We start from the raw sequence: 26,262 nt of genomic DNA on the forward strand, positions 1-26,262 counted from the left end.
AACCTTGTGGAGATACTTACCAGCTACATGATGTAAGGAAAACTACACAACTTTCCAGCCCTCAGTGGGAAAAACATCACCCACCTTATGCTCATAGAACTAATAAAATCCTGTGTGTGAGAGCCTGCCAAATTGTTTTTCTAGAGTTCTATTTCAAATTTTGGACTTTAAGGAATGCAGACATTAGAATTTGATATTTGAAGATTTCAACATTTGGGGTTGTGGTTCGGGGTGACCCAGTTCTCATCCCCTCAGCCCCCACCCCTGTTTAAGATTCCTAAATCCTAAATGGATAAGGTGACAGTATTAACAACCTTCCTATTGCTGAGATAAAACACCATGATCTAAGGCCACTTACAGAAGCACGAGGTTGCTTGAGCTGATGGTTTCAGGGAATGAGTCCATCCTGGCGAGGAAGCACCGTAGCAGGGGCAGTCAAGGTGGTGGGAACAGCAGAGAGCTTACTTGCTGGTGCATGCATGCCCCTTTGCTGTTTTTGGAAGGGAAATTCTGCTGTGTGAAAGGAGAAGCACAGTGAGAAGGAGAGGCAAGTTCACAATTAAATATGAGTGATGGTTGTCTTTGCTGGAACCTAGGCTTGTGCTAAAGTACGAGAACGAGTCCCAAGCCAATCATGTTACCCCATAGCAACATGGAGACCAGAAATGGTCTTTGCAGAGGCTTGTGAAAAACAGCCAACATAAACAGCCCTTCCTAGCTCTCTCTGGTCTTTGTGCTACAACCTGAAAGTTTTCATGTGTTTCTCTTGACAAACGCCGTTTTATTCCTGGAAGCAACTCTTTACAATTACATCCAAGCTTGTAGGGTGCCAGGAAGGACAGAGGAGAGAGTCAGGGCATCTACACTCAAACATCACATCTCAAAGAAGAAGAATTCAATTAAGACCGCTCCAATAAATGTCTTTTGTTTGCTTCTCTCCACAACACTCCAGGCCACAGCTTCCTGCCTGCCTTTCATTTTTAATCCCCCTGCTTGGATCACATAATGTTCCTGGCACGGTGTGAATGACTTTCTCATCCTCCCCTCACATCAGGCTTGGGTTCTGTCATCTGTGGCTGTCAAAGCAAAGATGCAAATGGAAGCTCCTCTGAGGTGAAGTGAAGCCCACAGGGCATTGCCCTGTGGCTGACCCAGCAGGGTGCAAACTACCACCCAGGGACTTTCATGACTTCATACCAAACTTCCTTTCCCGAGTTCTACCCCAACCGTCTCAGATCTTTTTTTTTTTTTTTTCCTCTGTCAACATCTCTCTCCCAGACTCATTCAACAAATATTTACTCACCTCTTTGAAGCCTTAGCCATTCTAAAATAGAGGGGTTGTCTCAGATTCCATTGATGTGGCTCTTGCATAAGCAAAGCTTGTCACAGGCCTACTTCCCATTTCTGTAACTGTCCTTTCTGTGTGGTTACTACCCTCCCTGCCTGTCTGTGTATCCACTGCCCCGGGCAGTCCTAGTATTACTTGGGTTGGTTATTCCCTATCTTTCATCTGTTACTGGAAGAAAAGCATTTGATCAGCAAATCCACACAGGTACACTACTGGTTATTAGTTGATGTGTGTGCCTATCACAAGAATAGCTTCTGAGAAAAGATGATGGGGTCAATATAAATGAAATAATCCCAGCTGAAGGACTGGACACTAAGTCAAGATGGGGAGAGTATTTCCATGTAGATTGTTCTAGTGGTTCCCGCCTACTAGTATGGAACCAAGAGCCAGGAAACCCTTGTGCCCAGGGTCCCCAAGAGCCTCAGAACAAAATTGATCATGTCCTTTAGGCATGTGTCCATTGACACCCCAAGAAATCCAGTAATCTCATTTCCAGCCACTTGGGCCATCGTCACAGATTCTTAGATCACTGATATCACCACAACTGATATCAACCTGAAACTAATGCTGGCGTCCATTATCCTCAAACTCCCCTACCCCTGAGTCTTACCAAGTCATTGCTCATTCTGTTAGTGTGTTATATCTCCTCTATACTTTCAGAAAGGGATCCTGCTTGATCCTGTTTCTACTCCTCTTTGATTTTAATTCTTCCCTCCTTAAACTCTACCTCTTCTTGGAAGCTATGTTGTCATGGGCTTTTCTTCTTCACTGACCTCTCTGAAGGCCTCTGAGTCACCCAGCTTCAGTCTTCAAAAACTTTGATATCAGACTCTCTGTTTTCCATAAACACCACCAACCCCATTATAATATTTGATGATTTCCATATCTGTAGACTGAAGTTTCTGTTTCAACCAGTGCCACAATCATTTAGTTCCAAATAAACACACAGAGGTTTATATTAATTATAAACTGTTTGGCCAATGGCTCAGGCTTCTTATTGGCTAGGTCTCTGTTACTTATTAACCCATTTTTATTAATCTGTGTATTTCCATGCGGTCTTGGCTTACTGGTGAGGCCCCGGTCTCTGTCTTCCTCAGCAGCTACATGGTGTCTCTCCAACGACTCACTCCCTGAGTTCTTCTTCCCATCTTCTCCTACTCTGGTAGCTCCACCTATACTTCCTGCCTGGCTACATCCTGCCTGTCCATTGGCCTCTTTATCCAACCAATAAGAGAAACACATATTCACAGCATACAGAAGGACATCCCCCATCACATATCTGTGTTGAGGACACCACCTCTGGGATTTTATATTCTTGGCCTTCTTTCCAAATATCTTCTTCACACTCTCTTAAGTGCACACAGGCTGGGCCCTTATAAATGGCCAAAAATACCACTTTCTAAGCTTTATTTTTCTCGCTGTGTCACATCTCTTTAGATCACTCCCTCCAGTCCCGAGTCTGGTCATTCCACAGCCTCACCTTAAGCACCAGCTCATGGATTCTGCTGTCTTTTCCACAGAGCCACATTCTCCAGATCCCATTTCTGTTCCTGTCCATCATAGACTCCACAATGTCTTGTTGCAATCCTCGGCTTTCACACCCAGCCCTGTCCTGTGTCCCCACATTCTGCTGTACTCTCGGCTGAACTTACTTACCTCTTGGAAACCAATTACCTCTAAGTTTCTGCTCATCCTGTTTCCAAATAACTGAATATGGCAAGAGAAAACTATGTTCAAGAGCTGTCTTTTGATGCTATCAGTAGTGATAGGCTCAGGTTATACACGCAGACGCTCAGGATCTCCTGGGAGACAGTGCAACATGAGCAGGGACAAGGAACCAAGCCTCCTGGCTCAGATTCCTCACTCTGTCACGTGCAAGCTGTATAATTACGACATATTTATTTTCACTGTTCCTGACTCAGTATTTTCGTCTGTAAAATGGGAAGAAAAAATATTATCTCTGGAATTGTAGTAAGGATTAGTTGAGTTAATAAATATATGTTCAGAAGAGTTCCTGATGTATAGTAATTTCTTAAAATAGTATGTTATTACTTGGCCTGACTTACTTGTCTGTTCTCTTAGGGAAAGATTCCATGTAATTCCCCCCTCCCCCACCTTCTCTCTCCAAATTCTGCTTGCTTTCCTCACTTTGAATCAATGGCTTTGGTTTTCATTGTTTCTTCGATGATAGAAATAAACAAAAGACAACTTTCTCTGCCCCAATCAACTGATGTACTTCAGTTGTTCAGGTGTTCTCTCTTCCTTTTGATACAATCTGTACTTCTATCAAAGACCAAACACACAGAAACACACACACACACACACACACATACACACACACACACATAGACACAGACACAGAGTCACACATAGACAAACAGAGACATGCATGCACACATAGAGAAACACACACAGACACACACACAGAGAAACACACACAGACACACACAGAGAGAGACACACAGAAAACACACACACACACAGAGAAACACACACACATACACTCACACAAGTACATGTGCATGTATGCTCACAGTCACATGACCTTGGACCTATCTGTAAAACATCTACTTCAAATTTTCTTTCTTCTTTCACATTTTCTCCTAAGTCTACTCCTATAGTGTAGACAACTCCATTCCCAAACATGCATTGTTCTATCAGAAGTACTCCTGTCAGGATTACTAATGATCTGACCACTCTGCCAAAGTCATGCTAATTTCACAGTTCTTGTCTTCCTTAGTTTATCAGTCATACTAGGTAGGGCTTTGCTCAACTGGTTTCCAGGAACCCCCTCCTCACTTTCGTCTTCTTTTCTCTTGCCCACTTTTCCTTGAGCTCCTTTGCTCTAACTTCTCATGTTCTTGACCCCTAAATACCATGGCATGTGAGGCAGGAACCCTGGCTCAGTTTGTCTCTCTTTAATTCCTTTGGTTATCTCTTACAGTTTCAAGTGTCAAGTGCCATCTCTAAGCTGATGTCCTCAGAGTATTTATCACTTCCTGCAGGTCTCAGCTTTAATTTTGCCTTGCACAGAGGCTTTCCAAGGCTATGCTAATAAAATAGGAGTCCCTACCCTACCACTCTATGTCTTTTCTCTATTCCCATTACTCTTTGTCTTTACTCTGATTTATTTTTGTACAATTGTACTTATTTGTATATTTAAAGCCTTTTGGAAACAAAAACCATTATTTACTTCGTAGACTGTATTGCACACAGAAAGCTACCAAGTGCTCCTTGCAGACTAAAGACATGATCTCATCCAGCCTTGAAAATCCCCCATCAATCCTGTTAGAGAGCTTATTACAGATGAAAAAGCAGAATATGGGTAACCCATAGCCATGGAGCTGGCAATGCAGGTAGCCTTGTACTTGAGTGCATATCACTAGGAACTTTTCACTAGGTACAGAGCTTAGCGTCCGGGCAGCAGAGAAGCACTAAAGTAGCAGTGATGGGAGGTGGGCAGCTGGATAGTGACATGGCTTTAATAAGGAGCTGACTTCATCCGAAATTAAATGTATTTGTCCATTTCCAGTACCCTTGTCACTCAACCATGTGGACTTCTTGGGTCTACTTTTGTACCTCATTGGAAGTTGAATAATGGCATATTTCATGTTTTGCTATCATTGCTATCAAGTACTGGTAATAGTTAAGTCAAAAATTATGGAAAATCTCCAAACCAAGTTTTCTTTGAGATCCATAACATAAGGAATCTTCTTGCTGTTTCTATAGCAGCCTATGAGTTGACATAATCCCTTAAAGAAGCTTATTTGTTAATACCAGAGCTCATGTGATGACTCTAAATGCCATGACTCACTAAACATACTAGCAAAATACTAAGCTAATTGAAGGGCATGTTATAGTTCCAGCTGTAGTCACAGTAGGTTCCCAAAAGCCCAGTTGAATGGACCTTTAAAATATCCACATTTAAAGTATTTGACTTTTTTAGAGTTTGTGCTCTGTGAATTCTGACCTTCCAGGTTCCCCATACATTGGGTTGTGAGTTTAAGTGATATTTTCATGTTCATGACAGATGTTGTGGTTAATAGGTAAAAATGGATAACATTCCTATGGTGTAATGAACTGCTGTTTTCTGTTTCAAAGGGATCCAGTTGTTCACCCTCCAATACCTCCCAAACCCTCTTCTCCCATTGCTTCTCCTAAACAACCGAGACAGAATAATAGGTAAGAACTTGCCCTTTTGAGTGTCTTGCCAGGGTGTTGAAGGGAAATGACAGTAAAGGAATTGTGAATGGCATTGTGCAAAGCATGGCTGTGTTTTCTGTGTACATTCACTAATACAAGGCTCACAGAACTTTTAACTCTGTACCCATGTGTAATTACTTTTGCTTTAGAATAGAGATGGCTATTACCTGCCTTAGGGAGCTGTATCTTTGAAACAGCCATGGACCAGTTGTAAGAGTTTGGATGAAAATTTCTTATATATTAGCACTTGATATAAATGAATGTATATATTGGGCATATATCTCATGCCTATTAAATGTCAACCACATTAAACAACATGTGTGAGTATATTTCATTTCTATTTTCTTGCAGTTAAGTTTTTCATTAAGAGCTATGTATTGTGATAAGGGATATTCTTACAGCTTTGTGTTACTACTCAAGATTCAATTATGGTAGAGATACCTTTAGGCTGTTCCTTGGTTTTTTTAAACCAAAGCATTTTTGATTTATATCAAAACTGTCATAATCATTGAAGAATATCCCAAATAACTTCTCTGCACATGGGGAAAAACACGCGTTCTTTACTACTTCGAACTTTCGCCACTCTATAATTAATACTTAGAAACAAATTCAGAGGCTTGGCAGTCTTCCTATGGGTCCCTTTTACGTAGTTTGATAATCTTGAATTACTTTTCAAGATGGATGTCCCATCTTTTCATTAGTATTGTCAGGTTAAATCCCAGTGTCTCAGTGGGGACTGAGCGCGTTGGATCTGCCTGAATGCCTACAGTTACTTCTTTTGTGATTTTTTGCCTCTTCAGGGGGATTTTTGATGCCTTGTAAGATACAATTATAGAACTGTTATCCTAAGTCACAATTATAGAAGCATTTTTTAAATAAGAGGGTAACCTGCTAGAAAGTGCTGGTGAAAGAACAGGGGTGTGTGGCACCTGTGTGTCCATCCTTAGGGGGTAAAACCCCAGAGCTGAACTTCTACCCATAAAATACTTCCGGATCTCTGAAATTTTGTCCTCAGGATATTGCTTTAATGAGTTAGGAGAATAGTTTTTCACTGAACTAATTAATGATATGGATTAATTTTATAACTTTTCATTTCTGCAGTGATTATAATTATCTCATAAGAGCAATGTCTCAAGCTTCCCGTCTTACCTGATTGGTCCTCTTAGTTTTATAGTGGTAAGCAATTAAGTCATAATTAGAACAGATTTTTTTTTTTGAGGAACTGAAATAAGTTGTCCCTGTACCACCTAAATTTTGATCTAAAATCACTGACACTAGAGAGCTGCGCATGTTTATATTCAGAAAAGGCTTAATTCCATAGGAATTGGTCAAATCCACTTTTACTATTCTCCTTTCTTTCAGTAATGATCCAAAAAATAAAATTGGGACAACATGCATGTTTTTTTTTTTTTTAAAAAACCCTGATTACTTTAATCACAGCATGGTGATTTTAATGAACGAATATGAAAGGGAAGTAATTAACACATGTCCTCAGGAGAACAAAAAAAAGTTGAATATAGCTTCTTGAGAATAAGCAAGAATGAATAAGTAGGTCAAGCACAGTCTAAGGAAAAGAGAGAAGTCTTATGAATTCTGACAACCTAGCATTGTACAATCTGTTGCTGTTGGTTCAATGTCCCCCTTCTTGGTGTGGTAGACATATTTGAAATATAGACATATTTATGTCTTATACGAGCAAATACATTTCTTGGTAGTATTCATATGGAATAAGTCTTTCATGAAAAATGTTATTTTGCTGCCTAACAACAAAATGATTCTTAATATTTAAAATGTTATATAATTATTTAATAGAGATAGAGACAAAACACTTTGATGAATGGAAATTAAATGTATAATGTCTGGATCAGACATGACTAATGTACCTAGTGGCTTAAAACATATAAAAAGCAGTTGATATTGTAAAATTGGAATCTTGTGCCTTTTAGACTTTCAAAAAGGGGGATGGCAATTACTAAGGTAATTTTTTGTCAACAGTATAATATTTATATTTCTGAACACATTGCATTCTCATTCATATAATTTAGCATGAAAGAGTTTTCTTACCTAACAGGTATTATTTTTAAAACTCTAGGCAGATACATGCAACTAGAGCAGGGGCATCTGGAGAAGCCAATCGACACGCTGAAAAAAATATAAGGTACAGAAATCCCTGTTGACGTGTGTGCAATTGTACCAATGATAAAGCATGCTTTGTTGGAGTACTTTCAAATAATAAATCAGATAAAATCAGTTTTCTGATCAGCTTCAACTAAGATAAGTAAACTGTTTTTGAGACTGGCTTTCACTATGTAGTGCTAGCTGCCCTGGAACTTGCTGTGTGGGTTAGGGTTGGGGTTGGGGTTGGGGTTGGGGTTGGGGTTGGGGTTGGGGTTGGGGTTAGGGTTAGGGTTAGGGTTAGGGTTAGGGTTAGGGTTAGGGTTAGGGTATGTACACAAGGCCAGTCTCAGTTTTACAGAGGTTCATCTGCCCCTCCTTCTAAAGTGCTGGTATTAAAGTATGGCACCATGCCTGGCTAGGTAATACATGCTTTTATAGGTTCTTGTTCTTTAAATTTGTCTTAAGATTTACATTGCAGATCCAAAATTGTCTGAACATAAGGAGAGGATGAGATGAAACCCCTTGAAAGTAGGAGGCTTGCTTGTCTCTGCATTTCCTTCCTCTGTATTTGCTTCAAGATGTAGACTACTGTTGCTGGGAGTTGGGCATCAATGATCAAGGCCACTGTTGCTGTGTGGCGTGAATGATCAGGGGAAACAGTTTTGCTTAGCTGAACTTGTACTACAAACGCTTCCCCTTGGTTCTGGCTGTCGCAGTCATGCTCAGCCTGTCCAGCAGCTTACCCATCTTGTGGATTGATTTGGTAAGAAGGCATTTCCCCACCATGGTCCTGATTCACACCTGTTTTGTACATCCTACCTAGGGTAGCATTCATTTTGGATACGTTTTGTTTGTATTCCTTCTTTTTCTTTATTACTTAGGAAAAAAATGTTGGCTTTGGGGAATACTTATTTTAAAGTCAGGCATGGTGGCACATGCTTGTAATCCCAGCCCTTATGGGGCAGGAACAAGAGGATTATTCCAAGTTTGAGGCCGTTATGGTAAACACAGTGCAGTGAGTTCTAGGGCAGTCAGGGTTACACATGGAATACTGAGTTTGGGAGAAATAGTCTTCCATAGGGAAGGGCGCACCTATTGGTTATCCAATACCAAACAGTCAGTCAGCCTTAAAGTTGTACACCAAATAACATTATATAGACTGAGGAGTTTGTACCTACAAGCAATTAGTCTAAAAAGGAATGTGTGAATCTGAGGGAGCAAGGGGTATATGGAATAGTTTGGGGGGAGAAAAGGGGAGAAGGAAATAATGTCATTACATTTATAATCTCAAAACTATAAGAAACTTTTTTTTTTTTTTTTTTTTTTTTGGGAGGGAGTCTCATCTTTAACAGATGAGCCATCTCTCCAGCCCAGAAATTTTTTCTTTTAAAAAACCAAATGGCCAGGTGGTAATGGCACATGCCTTTAATCCCAGCACTTGGGAAGAAGAGGCAGGTGGGTCTCTGTGAGTTTGAGGCCAGCCTGGTCTACAAAGCCAGTGCCAGGATAGGCTCCAAAGCCATACAGATAAACCCTGTCTCAAAAAACAAACAAACAGAAAAACCCCAAACAACAAACAAACAGATCTAAAAAAATGTCATTGCTACCTCATAGTTCCATCAGTATAATAAGTGAAAAAATGACGAAGCTATTTCCCAAAGCAAAATTTCTTTTGTATTACCCCTTTGACTCTCAGAAGAGTCCCAGTTTGAAGCACAGACCACACATGTACCTTAGACTTGGAAAGCATGCAACTTCCCTGTACTTAGACGTGTTTTTGAAACCTTTATCACCTCCCACATTGTGCTGCCCATGTCACGTGATGCCGGTGCATCTTCCCTGAGAGTTTAATAGTCCAGTCCACCGAGGGAAGTCAGTGGCAATGACGGATTCTAGTGTCTGTGTGTCCCATGGGTGGAGACAATGGGAGCAACTCGCAGTTTTATTCAGCTCATCACTCCTGACTGTGGACACCCTTTCCTTCACCAGAAATTCAACAGTCCAGCTCCATCCCCACTGACCTGCTTCTCTTTCTGTTCTTTGAAGGGCTGAGGATCTCGATGACATCATCAGGGTGGCTGCTTCACTTCAGAAAACTGACAAGGGGTGAGGTCCCAAAGCTCCCAAACTTGTTTCTCCTCTCATTTTTGTGGTCTAAAAGCTAGCCAGTGTGCCTGTAATCTCTAAACATGAGCCAATCCCCAGTGCTGCTTATTGTATATAATTATGAAGAAAAACCCTCTCAGTGTCTCTCTGAGCATCCCTCCATAGCGGGTGGTGAGGACATTTATGGACGCCATCTTATCACCCATAGAATCTACACTTCAAGTGACCGCACGTCTCAATCAGATCTCCAGTCCTGTATCCACGTTGCTAGCCCAGATAGCCACTTATTTTTGCCCTTAGCACCTCCATTCCAAATATCCTTGGACCTGGTTCACCCTTCCTTCCCAGATGTGCTGTTTCCTGCTTCTGTTCTTCCTTCTTCAGGCTTTCTAAAGTTATTCTCAGCTCTTCCATCCCTTACTGTCTGTGCAGTATAGGTTTGTATAACCTAAATGTCTACAACGTCTCTTGTCCATACATGGCCTTATGCCAGTTCAAACCCTCACTGTGTCCAAGAGAAGAGATTAGCATGGCTATTCAAATTTACTTATGCCTCTTCTGGTCCCATTACTTCCCCTGAATGACAGATATTTTTTTTCTGTAAATATCTGCCACTCCCATTTAGTTATGCATGACTATGTTTGCCAACCTGGATCGAGAATAATTCAGTTCCAGAATAATTTCTGACTTCACCCACATGTTTATCCCAACTTTGATACCAGCTTAGAACACTGTCTTTCCATAATTCCTGGACACGTTTCTTTCTGCCATTTCTTCCATACGGTGATCTCTACCAGTCTCAATGTCACCATGTCCATCTATTTAAACCCTTCCATTTTTCAAGATCCAGGTCACCCATCACCTGCCCTGTGAAGTCTTCCTTGTGTGACCCAGTGGAGTGTGACTCTTGCCTGCCTCAGTGATGGGAGACCTGATATTTCTATCGCACAGTGCCTATTTGCTTTTGATCTTTGTTATCTGCATAAATATGCCATCTTCCCTTTCATCTCACTGTCATCCCGTCTTCATCTTCAGGGAAGCCACTTTGTCTTAGTCACCAGAGATCATTTACGAGATAACATGCAGCTTTGTCCAAAGGAGGAATATGTAAAAATCCCGGATGCAAAAATCTCATAGCTTTAATCCCAGATGAGAGAAGTTTTCCCCTATTTAATGTAATTAAGCAATGACAAGAATTTACTAGAGTGTATCTCACTAAAAACTGAACCAAACAAAACCCCTCAAAGGCTGGATGTGCTGGCACACACCTTCAATCCCAACACTTGCGAGGCTGAGGAAAAAGGGCAGCCTGAGAGTGAGACCCTCTCTCAACAACAAACACCTTTACCTCACCAGAGGTGACAAGGACTCTGGGTTTTCTGTGCAGTTAATAAGAGCTTTGTATTAGACGGAGACTGGCGAGTGTCTCCATGTTTCATGACCAAGTTTAAGTTTTCTCTCATTTAAGCTCCTATATTTCTGGTATTATTATTTACTTTGAAGTAAACTCTTCAGTCCTGAGACTTAAACATGACAGGAGATGTCATGGAGATTTTCTCAGCTTTGTTTTTTCAGTTTTTAAAAAAGTTTCAAAGCAAGGTCCCTTTAAGTTTGCCAGCCATGATTTGAACTCTCTGTAGCCCAAGCAGGTCTTGAATGTGTGATCCTTTTGCCTCAACTTTCTGGATATCTAGGGTTACAGGTCTGGCCCAGCCACACCTGGGTTAATATTTAGTTTTCAGTAACAGTGGAAGATGTTTTAAGTTGGAGACTGAGGGGGAGATAAGTGACTGACTTTAAGAGTAGTAATAGCATGATGTGAGTCACCCCACACAGAGAGAACAGCAGTTGGTTGGCTTTCCTGTCCTCTATCCCAGGCTACAGGCACAGATCTCACAGACACATACATTAGTCATGCAGAGAGAATGCTGCTTTCACATAGTCCAGGGAAATGCGCTGTGGGCTCTCCAAAGGGATTAGAAAGAGCTTCATTATCGAAGCTGCTCTTTGTGGAATAGAGAGCCGTTGCTATCTGATTAAGGGCATTTAATTTGTGGCAAAGACAATGGTGAAACTTAATATCCAAAGCTTTTTATCAATTTACAGTCGTTTTGAAAGCTCAGGTTCTTCATTCAGAATGCTGTCTCCATGGTGTTTAATTCACCACAGGGTGTCTTCCATGATTTATGCTAATTTTCTTGTGATAAACACCAGAGACTTTGAATCCCGGAAAAAAAATTTCATCATTGTGGCTCATGCCAATCACAAAGGTCTGGGGCCAAAATGTACAGGATTCGTACAGTTGCTCTTTCCCTTGGGATAGAAACAAAATTTCAGTGAACCTCTGCTTATCAGGTAGCATTTCAAGCAAGGAACAATAACAGGATGCTGTGTTTGGACACTAGGCAGTTTGTTTCCCATGAAGGTAGAATATTGCTTCTTTCCCTTCTCTGTCAGGGGCACTAACAGTTTTTCAAACATCGTTGTATTCATTCCCAACTTTTAGTCTTATCATTAAATGTACAAGGCTGCTTTAAATGAATCATCTACTGATTGTTGATGACTGGAGCATTGTGAAGAAAGTGTCTGAGAGGACTGTCCTGGACAGTTTTTCTGGCAGTAGCATCTTCACACAGAACAGGCTCACCCACTCTGTCTCTCTGAAGCTGACAATATCTTATTGTCTACAAATTCAACTGGAAAGGGGGCTATAGCAAACATGTATTTCATGAAAAACACTGACCTGGTCCTATTTGTTATAATGGCTAAGATTAGGTGAGAATTTATGGCTTTCTGGGTGTTATGCTCAAAACTGTGTATTAACTTATTGATTCTTTCTAAGATGGACATGATTAGTGTTATTATTTTACCTATGTGGAAATTGTATCAACATGAGCTGAAGCGATTCGTCAGGGTCACCTGATGAGTTGTGGTGACCTTTTAGATGGCGGTGTAGATGTCTCTGGCTTAGCAACTGTAAGGTATAGATACTGGTCTCCTGGTTCACAACAGAGATGAATCAAGATGAAACAAGAATGTTGAGAAAGCCAGAGACACATATGACTCTGTAGCATCAAGAACAGAGAACCTCGATATGTAGATGGAAGCCTTGTGTGAGGAAGGCAAGAGGGATGGGGGTGAGAGTAGATGGAAGAAGGAAAGGAAATCTGTGGAGAAGGGATACTGTGAGAAGCACACAGGAGGAAGCAACCAAGAACACTCTTGGGGAACACCCTAGTCCAGCTCCCTGCTTGGCGAACAGAGCTGAGTCTATGGTTTAAGGGAAATTCTCAAATACAGAAGCTTAGCTTGAAAAGCTCACAGCCCCAAAGGCTGCCTAAAAGGGGGTTTGCTGTTCTCAAAAATGGAAATAAGCTTGCAAGTTTAGTTGACCTAGAATGAACTTGTAGTAGAGTTTAAGAAATAAGCCAGTATCTGTTGAGTAGCTACTTTCTGTGCAGCTACATTATGTGAGAATAGACTCTATAATTAACCAGTGTTCTTGTTGACTCAGTTAATAATGAGTATTAAACATCTATCTAAAGGTAATATATTAAAGACTGACAGGATGCATTGTAAAATGCAGTCCTGAATTTCAAGTAGTGTATATGGGAAGGGACATTAATGTGTAACAGTAGTGCAATTGCTATTCTATAATAAGTACTGCAGCAAAGTCCCACAAAGTAGATATAAAAACCTCTACATGCTCCAAGAGGTCCAAACATAGGAAAGACTCCAGCTAATGGGCCAGGAAAGGCTTCTTTGGCAACATGGCATTTGAGGAACATTTTGAAGGGTAAATAGAGTTTCACAGATAATTAACATGGAGGCTCATGTTCTGTTTCTGAGTGCTCAGAGATATTTTAAGGTGAATCTGCCTTTGACTCTGGGAAGGGTTTTTTCCCCCCTTTTTTCTAATATTAGATTTTGTTGTCTCTTCCCAAAGTGAAGAAATGGACAATCTCATCAGAATGAACAAAAGCTTGAACAGGTGAGGTCTAAAAAGTTCTATTTTCCATGTTATTGTTGAGTTGAACATTATGAATTCTTGTATCATCTTTAAAGAATTAAAAACAATATTTGGTTTTAGAGGAGGAGGATCAAGGTATCTGAATAGTCAGTAATACCTCACAAACTCTGAGAAATACTCAGTTAGTAAAGTATAAATATTTAAGTATTGTTGATTTTCATGTTCCATGAAATTTAAGGTAGTTGTATGTTTATATATATACCACAGTTTCTGGTATTTTAGTACATTTATATATACACAGTTTCACTTGATTGCTGAATATTTGGAGTCTAACCACTAATATCTTTGTTACTATTATTGCCCAGTTTTGAATCACTTGGAATTGCAAACCAAAATATTCCAGGAGAGATAGATGAATGATGGGGATAGAAAGGCTCAGCAGATAGCCAAGGGAAGAAATACAGAAATGTGCGCTGGTTTCATTGACCTAACACTGTGACATATGTTTTGCACATACTGTCTTGAAAATCGTCATCCTTGAGATGAGTGCCGGAACTCACCTAGATTGGCCACTCTTCAGCTTCCTCGTCCGTACAGACAGGAGGTTTTAGATCAGGAGATGCAGAGGCAGGTGTGAAGGAGAGGCATGGGCAGTGGAGGAACCCGGGCAAGAGGAAAGGAAAATGTCTTGTCAACAGCATCCCAGCACCAACTGAGGAAGCCACATGGGAATTTGGAGCCAGTGTTGCAGGATAGTTTCAGGATAACCTCAAACGTCATGATCTTACAACATGGATAGCTTTGTAAATGCTGGCTTGTGTTAAATGGACACACACACACACACACACACACACTTGTATATATATCAGCAATTAAAGAAAAACATGATAGAGGTCATGAATCTGAGAGAGGAGTGCACATGGGAAGGGTGGCCGAGACAAAAGGGAAAATGATATAATTATATTTTAATTTCAAAAGTAAAAAGAGAGAAAACAGGGGCTGCAGAATGGATCAGCAGTTTAGAGTACTTGATGCTGTTTCAAAGGACCTGGGTTGGGTTCCCAGCACCCACATAATGGCTCACAGCCATCTGCAACTCTAGTTCCAGGGGATGTGGTGCCCTCTGACCTCTACAGGAATCAAGGGATGCGCATGGTGCACAGACATGCTGGCAGGCAGAGCACCCAAACTCACACAGTTATTTAGAAAAGGATAAAAGATAAGTAAAAAGGGAACATTTCATGGGCCTCGACAGCGTTTTTACAGACCTATCATGGCCTGGATATCCCAACTTACCTCTTTGATTGCACTTCCTCTAAGGCTTACTGATATTTAAACTTGAAGTTTGGGAAAACCTGTGTAGAATAAGGCGATTTCCAGAACCTTAGCTCATCTTTCCCAGCCAGAATCTATTTTACATGTAAACGGGTAGAAGCTTTTTATAGTTAAGCATCTGTCATTATTACTGATGAGACTTTTAATCAATATATTTAAAGAAATCAAGGTCTTGATGGCCTCTTCCGAGCAAACCTGAAGGCACAGCAGGCAGACAAAAGGTAAGTGTGCCTGTCTGTCCTAGATGTCCGGTGTCACAGACTGCTTGCCTTGCCCCTTCAGACAGTGGAGGTGGTGGGAGGGGAGCTGCTTCCTGTGGCAGACAAACACACTAGCAGATGGGCTGGCTCCCCCAGCATTGTACATTTAGTTCAGACATAATTGCCCAGGAGGATCTCTGCTCTTCCAGTCAATGAAAGTAAATGAGCAATTCATAGAAAATGTTTATTATATCTGACCTTTCAACATACCACACGATTTCACTTCAACATGCAGTTTTTAATTGCAATTCCATTTGTTTCCAGAGCCCAGAGTCTTGAAAGTCTCATCTATATGAACTCCCAGATGGACAGAGATGGCAAAGGGTAAGAGCCAGTCAAGGAAGGGCAGTGTGGGTGACCCTTTGACTGTCTTGGGTTGTCAGCAGGAGGCCGCCTTCTCTGGCCAGGGTCAGATGGCACAGACTCAGGGTAAGGGTCAGAGAAGACTGGGTGCCTCATAGTGGCTCTCAGTGATCTAGTCAAATGCCTTAACTTCTTCATCTCGTAAGGAGAAGAGTGTGGTTCAGGTGATCTCCGTACTCCCTTTAATATTAAAAATGAAAGAAACCCAACTGGTTACTACAGGACGCTTATGAACTAAGTATACTGACTACAAGGCATTTTGGTTCTGGGAATGGAGCCTCTCGATAGTGAAGTCCTTAGAATGTAGAAGACACTTCTGAGATGGGGGCTTGGTTGCACTTCATATGTTTATCTTGCCATGGATATTTGTAAATGTAAATTTTATACCAGGTTAATTGGTGATTAAAAACTAAACTGGTAGCTTTTGAGAGATGAATTTGCAACCTTAGACTGACAATGACAAACTAGAAAATTGGCTTTTCATTACGGATATTATTTCACGTTGAAAGAAATAAAATGTCTGACAGTCTTATTAAGTAAGATTTCTGAGCAGTCAAGAATGACGAAGGTTAAGGATTCATGAGATTTCTACCATTTCTCCCCAGACTGGCCACTTACTTTGCATTTGGTTAGACATTAAACTTGCTTTTGTAAGATGACAATTATTTCTGTTGTCACATTTATCTTTCAAAGCCATTTATCTGTGCCAGTGTGTGCACAGACAGAATGATGCCCTGGTTTTCCAAGTCAATCCCGTCGGATTGACGGATCAGCTTTCTGATCCAGAACACGCAGCAAAGCGCCCATGATGGGAAGCGCTCCCAGTAACAGTCCCACGGGCATGCTGGTGCACTGTAGGTGACTTCCTCCAAATGGAGAATGCAGGTGGAGAGCGAGTCAGGAGTTTTGCCGTTGTCAGTTTGTGTCTTAGAGGAGAAAAGGAGATTTCGGATATTTTAAAACAAGAATCAGAGAGAGCACCAAAAGAATGGTAGCAAACAGGAAAAGCACGGTGAGCCTTACCAGTCTTGGTATGGACTGTGAAGGGGGAAGGACAGCGGCTTATAATGTGGGGTAGCTTGATGACATCTGACCTGAATCAGGAGTAAGTGACCTTGCAGGTGTAGGAGGGACAAAGGCCTCACTTTTGTCCTTATTCTCTCATCTTACAGTGAAATAATTCAATATCACCATGAAATCAGTCAGAGAAGAATGTGTCAGTGTGCAGCAGTTGGTCAGTTATGGAGTATTAGGGGCTAGCTTTGTGTTCTTCGTTGGTCTAAGAGAAGGCCTTGCCATGTAGCCCTAGTCAGTTTCAAACACACAGTCCTCCTGCCCTGCCCCAGTCTTTCAGGTGCTTGGATTATAGTAATGAACAACCAGTAGCTTCTAACAATTCTTAGATTTTTGTGTATTAAAGTCTCATTCTATGTGATCAGTTTGTGCAAGGTACTAAAGTCAGCGCAGTTATTTCCACTCTTCAAGGTGATGTTAGACCCTCAAGAAACTTTTATTGGACCATTCAGGACACTCCAGAAACATCTCCAAGTCCTCAAAATATTTCCATTTAAAGTGTTGATCAATTAATTGAATTATATCTAGCACGAATGTTTTTTTGTGTGTGTTTAAATAAGACAAAATCTCCATGCACATATTAAATTTAGCCTCCCTCTAGCCTACTCCAGATAAGAAAAAACTGAGGCCTGGTGGTAAAATTTGCTTTCAAGTTAATTCAGTTGTAACTGAGTATCGGTTGATATTTTGATATTGAGGTGTCTGGAGAACATTTCATGCCACTTAAGTTAGGTATTTCTAAGATTTTCAGTGCTTTAGGCCCTTAGCACAGCTGTCCTAAGAGATGCTAAACATGCCACTGAGTTTTTCTCTCACACTCTTTCCTCAACCCCAATGCTCTAAAGAAATCAAGCCTTTGGAAGTCTTAAGAAAATCAATCAAAGGACAGACAAGGAGAAAGGGTAAGTAAAACACCTTCATTGGTGGGAGTCTTCTCTTGGTTAGCCTTTTACCCCTTGTCAGACTTTGGGTTTTATGATTATTTTCTGCTACAGATGAACTCTTCAGATTCAGAAATAGTGGATCAAAGGAATACAATCCATGCCATTCCTAAAGGATGGCCATGCAAGTTCTCTACCAAATCTCTCATCCTATCTTTTCTTAAATAATAAAAACATGCATCAATTTTTAGTGTGAATCAAGAAGTTTTAAGGAAAAATTGCAAAGTGAGAGACGTGATGTAGACTGGTTTAAATCAAGTGCCACTGTGGAAATTACTTAAGAAGCTAGAAAAATGGGGTAGGGAGATAGATAGCCGAGCCAGTAAAATACCTGCCGTGCAAGCATGTGGACATGAGCTCCGGTCCCCAGCACTCCTGGGAAGGCCTGGTAAATGGGAACATCAGAAACACAGCACTTAGGGAGCAGGAGAAGGGGGATGCCTGGAGCTTGCTGAGCAACCAGTCTAACTGCATCTGTGACTCCCAGGTTCAGTGAGAGATGCAAGGTAGAAAGCAATAGAGTAAGACACTTCATGTTGACCTCTGGGATTCAAATGCACACGATAACACACTAGCACATACATACCCACACGCACACATGATGTATGCATGAATACAAACACAGACCACATAAATGAACACACAAAGGTAAGCCAAGGATAATTAAAACCAGGGTTTTTCTGGTCAGTTGTTTCTAGAAACATCTGACACCACATTCAGGCACGCTGTCATTAACACAGAGCTATTATTGAGATGAAATAGCATGGCCAAAGCAACTTGGGGAGGAAAGGGTTTATTTAGCTTACACTTCCACAGCACTGTTCATCATCGAAGGAAGTCAGGACAGGAACTCATACACGGCAGGAACCTTGAAGCAGGAGCTGTGCAGAAGTCATGGAGGGGTGCTGTTTACTGGCTTGCTCAGACTGCTTTCTTACAGAATCCAGGACCACGAGCCCAGGGATGGCATCACTCATAATGGGTTTGCACCACCCACCATGGGCTGGGCCTTCCCCCATCAACCACTAAGAAAATGCTCTACAGGCTTATATACAACCCCATCTTCTAGAGGCATTTTCTCATTGAGGTTCCCTCTTCTCAGGTGACTTTAGCTTGTGTCAAATTGAGATAAAACTAGCCAGTTCAATGGTTTTCAGAGAATATTGCATGTAACCTGACATAATTTTTAGTTGAAAATTCATATAATATATTCTGATCAGTATTTCCTCCCCCATTTTTCCCAGATTCTTCCCACCTCCTAACCCAATTCAACACCTTTCTTTCCTTAGAAAAACAAAACAGGCAAAAAAAAAAGAACCAGGAAAAAACCAACAACAATGAAAAACACAGAAACACACACACACACACACACACACACACACACACACACACACGATCTATGAAAACACAAAATTAAAAACCATAATGTACAAAGGAATTGTAAAACACCATTGAGTTCATTTTGTGTTGGCCATCTACTGCTAGGAACTGAGCCTACTTAAGTGAGGTTTATATACCCAGTGACACTCGATTGGAGAAAACATTTCCTTGGCAATCTGTTGTCGATTAGGAATAGCTTCTTGGATAGAGATGGAAGAGAGTTGACCACTTCTCTCTCTCAGTGATGGGACACCATCTGACTTGACCCTGTGCAGGCCCTGTGCACTCGGCCACAGTCTATGTGAAGTCATGTGTTGTCAGTGTTCCTGTATGGCAGACATGGTTTCCTTGGTGTTGACATGGTTTTGATGACTTTTTACCCCCTAAAAGCCAAGACCAGTTACCAAAATGAATGCCACAGCAGATAAAAGCAGCAGAAAGTGAGAACCTCTTGGCTGGCTCTGAGTCTCAGGCTTCTCTTGGCTTAACTGGTTACCTCCTAACTGGTGTGGAGGGAATCACAGCTTTGAATATGTCTTCTCTCTTTTGTGTCTTACTTCTGCAACCTTATTATGTACTTTAAAGAGTGTATTGTTGATACATTGAAATTTGCATATATAGCATGGCAAAACCTTGGAGATTTATTTATATTACTTGGTCAATTTTATACTAAAATAGATTTATATCAGTATAATAATTTTCACAGAAAGCTTGAGGTAATCACTAAAAAATGTTGAATGGGTGATATATATCTAATTCTATGGAAATGTCATAAAACTAATCCAAACATTCTTTTCATAAGAAGTAGAGATCTTGATAATCTTATGAAGATCAACTCCAAAGGAAATGAAAATACCTCTGGGTAAGTCTCACCAATGTCCCTAATTCTGATTTCCAAATAATAATCAGAAGGCAAATGATTTGGCTTTTTAGCTTTGGCCTTGGCCAATAAGGTGGGAGATAAGGTCATTCATCCTTGTCTTTCACTAATATATTTATTTTAAAATAATTCTCAATATTTAACATGGAGTTACTTTTCTCTTTGATTTGGGGCATTGGTTTCTTTTTAATGATTGATGAGAGAGTTGAATTCTTTATCTAAAGAATGTAACCTTCCCATAGTTTTCAAAGTACATTTCCAGAATAGCATAGACAGCCAAGCCAGCCTTGACTAAGACTCTCACAGGTCACCTCCTCTAAGGATGGCTTCAGCCACAGCCCAGACAAGGCTGGGTCAGTACCTAAGTGGGAGTAAGGACTTACTGCTGTATCACCTGTCCAGAACTATGATGCCTTTGGTACCCAGTCCCTGTGTCTACCATGCCCCCACTGTCCACTTTGAACATAGCTTATGTACCTCTTGATTTTTAATGGGGCAGCATGTAGATCCAGTTAGAAGAGAGACATTATGTTCTCTACTAGGTAATGAGTTTTGTTTTTAAATCTTGCTCTTTATTACTTATAATAATTTACTCTGAGCCAAAAGATATTTAAAAGCTTTTGATATGGGCATGATTGATAGGGTTGTGCAAGGGCATGCTTTCTTAGTATTTTTAATTTTGTTATATCATTATGTTGTCATCATTATTTTCTTATTACTAAAAAACAGACAGAGATTGTAACAATTCGTTGAATGGTAATTTGTATTCAGTCTGGTTCCAGTGAATAACTTCATCTAACTTGCCTTGCTTCACTGGGACTCATTAGATGGAACCTAACTAGATGGGTCTGCATACAAGGCTGACTTTGTTCAGGAAGAAGTGTCCATGTGCTTGTATTCTGAGAACAGAACAGACAGTACACACACACACACACACACACACACACACACACAAACACACATGTATGTGTGTATGTGTGTTGTTAGCAAAGTAACAACCTGAAATGACCTTCAGCTTGAGATATAATACAACTGTCATTTTCATTTAGAATTTTAGATGTTCACACTGGCGCAGAGAACTTTTGCATCTATCACATCTTAAAATCTGAGCTGTTATTCATTTGATTAGTGCTTTATTTTAATGACATTCATAAGACCTCGTTTCCTTTTCTAAAGCAAACAAGACATCGATGGATCGATTAAAGGGAATCCTGAAACACATAAAAATATGAAGAGGTAATGTGCCTACAGCTTCCTCCTGCCAGGCATTATACCCATCAGAATGCTAGTGATCATGTTTGGGACACAGAGTTGATGCCCAAACAGCTCATTTGTTTTCTCAAACACATTTTATTAAGCAGTTTGATAGGAGTAACATTTGTTATCTGGTAATTTTGAGAAATTACAAGGCAGTTTTGAATAAGCCTTTGAGCTGTATTATTTCACTTTGTGTTAGTGTATAGATAGTGAATGAAGTCTATGTATGAGAATCAGACCTATAAAAGGGTGTGAGTGAGTGTGTTAGTAGAGGTATACGTGATATCACATGTGTATGTAAGAGCAGAGTATATTTGGATGTGTGTGTGTGTGTGTGTGTGTGTGTGTGTGTGTGTGTGTGTGTAGGAGAGTGCACGTGTGTGTATGTGCATGTGAACTGTATTTTCAAACTGAACTTGTCGCCATAGAGCTGAAAACGGTGTATCAAATAACTCCCTGAACTCTTTTCCACTTAGTTAACTCAGTGTATGATATTATTTGTTGATTCTGAAATGTGTCACCAATGCCCCAGAGGCTGTGCTGGCAGAGCAAAGCTCAGCTAGCTAAAAGCTGTTGCACACACTGCCAAGCTGCCCTGCTTTTGGCTCTGCGGCACAGTCAGAGGCACAACCACCCAGTGAATTCGGCAAAACAATTAAATCTTGCATCCTTGCTGAGAAAAACAAAACAAAACATTGGTCCCTTTGACTCCTTACGTGGTTCAGGAAGATAACTGAGGTATTAATGTGAACAGAGAATCTGAAAGCCTCATTTCAAATTCAGCTTCTGACTAACCGTGCCACTGACCCTGCTTACTGAATGTCTTAAGTGACTTTTCTATCGCTGTGATAAAGACCATGGCCAAAAGCAACTTAGGGATGAAATGGTTTATTTTACCCTACAGCTTTATATCACAGCCCATCTCAAAGGGGAGTCATGACAGGAGCAATAAGGGCAGGGAACATGAGGCAGGAACTTGTGCAGAGGCCCTGAGGAAACACTGCTTACTGGCTTGCTCCTCGGGGCTTGCTCAGGATCCGCTCTCATGCCATCCAGGCCCCCCCCATCCCCAGGGGCAGCATCACTTGTCTGTGAAGGAGATGCACCCACATCAAACGTCAATCAAGAAAACCCAGCAAAGGTTTGATCAAAGGCAAGTTTTGCAGGGGCAGTTTCTCAGTTGAGGCTCCCACTTCCAAAATGACTCTAGCATGTGTCAAGTTGACTTAAAACTAGCCAGCATCTACCTCATCTAACAAAGAGGAATCTTAGAACTCTTGTGCTCAGACATATTAGATAAAGTGAGAAGTCAGTGTTAGGAAAACATTCAGATTAATTATGTTTTCATAATGGTCTAGACATTTAGTTCATCTTGACATCTAAAATTATTTTCCTACTTATTATTTATTGGAACACTTCAAACTGTGACCTATTATTCTTTATATATTGATATGGATATGTGTGCACATGATTAGATATATACAGGCATATGTTTTAAAGGCTTGCTTTCATTTGTTTATTACTATACAAGCACATGGGTATGCTTACAAGTGGAGATATGTGCCTGTGTATGTATGCAGGTGGACATGTACATGAATGTGTGCATGTGTGTATTTTGTGGCAGTGAATTATTGCATATATAAAAATAGTGGCTGAGTGTTCATGTTTGTACATATACATGAATTTATGTATACATGATGTATGTATGTGAGTGAACACATGTAAAATGTGTGTCCATATTTGTATGTGTCTGCTTTCTATGAGCTTTTAAGGATAGTACTTTCAATTTACTTTTTACATAACGAGACTCTGTAGATATTTTAAATATATGGTTAGGGGCTCTGTCAATAACAAACGTGAGAACCTGAGTTCAATTCTCAGAATCCTTGAAAAAGTCATCCATTTCATCACGGTCCTGTAATTCACTCCTAGGATGGTAGAGACAGGAGGATCCCTGGGCATAGCTGCCCAGCTAGTCTTAACCAAATCAGTGAGCTCTACATTCAGTATGAACCCCTTTCCTCAAAAATGTTACATGAAGAATGATATAGGAAAACACAAGACATCAACCTTTGGCACACACACACACACACACACACACACACACACACACAGACACACACGGAGAAAGAGACACACACATATATGGGGAGAAAGAAAGAAAGAAAGAAAGAAAGAAAGAAAGAAAGAAAGAAAGAAAAAAAGAAAGAAATATAGATAGATAGATAGCAAACTTTCTTCATTATTAAAAAGCTCTCACTTTTTCCATTTTGGGTGGAATAAAATTCTAGTGCTTAGAGATAGTCTTTTACTTTTTCAATAAAGTAAACCTTTATCAAATAACCCTTTTATATTTCAGATTTATTCTTGCATTAAGGCATTTACATATGCTGTTCCCATTTTCTGGAATACTGTCACCATACTGTCTTCCTTTTAAAGAGACCATTTTTGATTATTAAATATGATTAAGTTATATACCTCCCCCACTTATCCTCAGTACCATAAACACCAAATACTGAGTTTAAAGTACAGCATACATTGTTAGCTGAAAAGCTGTGCCACTCACTTAGATGTTTGTCTGTGCTCTACTTTGTAGCTTGGAATGGAAACCTCAAGTAGGCTAAGTCTGTGTCTGCTTTGATCACATCTATGCCACCACTTGGCAGAGCCTAGATCATCGGTCTCTGCCATTTGTGGACTGCAAGCATATATAAATACTGATGATATATACACTATGAGGCAATGATTCACCTGGTTAAACATCAAATAGCATTTCGTTATAATAATTAGATTACCACATTAATTAGTTTTTTCTTTATTGACTTCATGCAATAAGAATTTAAATAAACCTATACAGTCACAGGGCTCATTTAATGTTTAAAGAGACTGACGTCTACATAATACAACGAAAGCAAACTCCTCAACCAGCCTCCCAAAGAAAGGGCTTATGGTGCTTGCTGCTCCTTTATTTATTTGAACACTAAAATCTTCCAGTTGCTACCTGGAATTTTTCCTTGGGACCATGTCATTCAAATCCCAGGGGCTTCATTTAGATGAAAAGCAAGAAAGGTTAATGTGGAGTACAGCAGTTGTTTCTGTGGGGTTAATCGTTTCATTATTGTCATAATGAAAGTCCACATGTTTTCTTTGCTGTCTCCAGTTTGACTATCATCTTGAGACATATGGATCAAGCAAAAAGAAAAAAAAAACTTGGGTCAACATCTGGTTGCTTCTAAACACTGTACCTTTGATGTTGTGTAAATGAACCCTCAGAGGCATCTTGGTGGGGTCATCAAGTGTGGAGAGAGTGGTAAGGCTTGCTTCTGCGGCAGCTCTTCTCCCCATGTGGTACCCTCTGTAGATCAGAGAGTGCTTGCCGGTGAGAAGCACATGCAATGCAGTAAGAGAGGCATCGTTGCCAGAAGATCAGAAGCAGCCGTGTAGTTACGGCCAACAGCAAAGTGCTCAAGCATTTTCAGCAACGGTGGAGTTCATAGTTCAGCCAATATGGCTTACCTTTTGGTACATTTCAGAAGTCTATAAACTTCAGTTTTCTTATTGTTTGTTCTCCAAACAATCAGTTACAATGTGTCATTCTGATGGGTTATAAGTTCCAGAAGTAGATACCAGGTTGTGTATAGTGCATTTTAAACAAATTTGTATATTTATCCTAATGCAGTTTTGTAATAGAAAACTTACCAAAAGGATCAACAAAATGTAGATTTTAAAAAGTTTGTTTTAAGCTAGGCGGTGGTGGCACACACCTTTCATTTCGGCACTTGGGAGACAGAGGCAGGTGGATCTCTGTGAGTTTGAGGCCAGCCTGGTCTACAAAGCTACACAGAGAAACCCTGTCTCTAAAAACCAAAATAAATAAGTAAATAAATAAATAAATAAATAAAGTTTGTTTTACATGTGTTGGAGGTTGCTACAATGAGAGAATGGTTTCTGGAATGTTCTATGAGACATAGAACATTCTGTTCTATGGAATGTTCTATATGACCTAATTAAAAAATGTTTTATATACTTGGAAGTGGTTGACAGGGTACTATTAGATGGAGAGATCTAGTGAAGTTTTGGTAATCGCCGAATGTCTGAAAAATTAAAATAGTATCTCACCAAGTCTCATACGTATACATACATATAAATACACATACTCATATACATATACATACCCCTCCATGTATATAAAGAGTCACCTTTAACTCTTTGGCATGATCTCAATGAGTGTTTATACTGTTTCTGAGACTTAATGAATAGTTTCATTCTACCAGTTGAAAATCTACCATTAACCACTCCTTTTTTTTTTCTTCAATGTTTAAAGGGGCCAGAGCCTTGACAATCTGATCAAAGTCACCCCGGCAGTGAACAGGAGTAACCAAGGGTGAGCGAATTATGTCTTATCTCTCTTCTTTCCTGTGTCAATACGTTGCACTTATGAACAGAAGAGCTGGGATTCTTGGACCCAGAAAGTCTGGAGCTCATTGCTTACAAGATGGGGTTCTGAGCAGGTTCAATGGACACTGAGAGCAGCTGGCCAGTCACGGCATTACTCTATTACTGGCAGCACAGAGCAAGAAGGACCAAGTGGAATAATGGCTCTAAGATCCCTTTAAAACTAAAGTGCTGTAAATGGAAATTATTATCAAAACACCACTGAGTTGGGGCTATAGGATTAGCATGGCTATTTCTGGAGACAGGGTAAGTTTTTGGGTAAACCATTGCTTTGTTTCAAAATAAGCTAATGAAAAACAATCTCAACCACGCCCGCCCTAATGCTGGGATTTGTTTTGAGAACAAGTGGGAAAAGAAGCCAGTGTACCACTGATTTGTACAAAGGTTGAAACTTTACTCCTGTAAGCTGAAGATTTGCACCAGTATTGATTTCAATCAAAGCTTAATCCTAAAATTTATTTTGAGGGCATATAGATTCATAGGATTCAAGGCAAAATGGCCAGTTGATTTAATTCCATTTTTATTAAGTGGATTTTGTGCAGTTTGTCTGTTTAAAGTTCCAAAGACCTTAA

General features: G+C 40.2%; 1 protein-coding gene across 2 annotated transcripts in view; it reads left to right on the forward strand.

Moving 5' to 3' along the window:
- The window catches only part of Scel (sciellin), an 84,478-nt gene that overhangs the window by 26,313 nt on the left and 31,903 nt on the right, over nt 1-26,262 (forward strand). Inside the window, exons 8-17 of one of the 2 annotated variants that reach the window (XM_035452615.1) lie at nt 5,450-5,530; nt 7,644-7,709; nt 9,716-9,775; nt 13,722-13,766; nt 15,242-15,301; nt 15,605-15,664; nt 17,623-17,679; nt 19,901-19,960; nt 21,155-21,214; nt 25,560-25,619. In XM_035452615.1, coding sequence (XP_035308506.1) covers nt 5,450-5,530; nt 7,644-7,709; nt 9,716-9,775; nt 13,722-13,766; nt 15,242-15,301; nt 15,605-15,664; nt 17,623-17,679; nt 19,901-19,960; nt 21,155-21,214; nt 25,560-25,619 — 609 coding nt within the window. The remainder of the gene's footprint in view (nt 1-5,449; nt 5,531-7,643; nt 7,710-9,715; nt 9,776-13,721; nt 13,767-15,241; nt 15,302-15,604; nt 15,665-17,622; nt 17,680-19,900; nt 19,961-21,154; nt 21,215-25,559; nt 25,620-26,262) is intronic. The other variant, XM_035452616.1, reaches the window with a different exon arrangement.

This window comes from Cricetulus griseus, assembly GCF_003668045.3.
Source record: "Cricetulus griseus strain 17A/GY chromosome 1 unlocalized genomic scaffold, alternate assembly CriGri-PICRH-1.0 chr1_1, whole genome shotgun sequence".
NCBI lineage: Eukaryota > Metazoa > Chordata > Mammalia > Rodentia > Cricetidae > Cricetulus > Cricetulus griseus.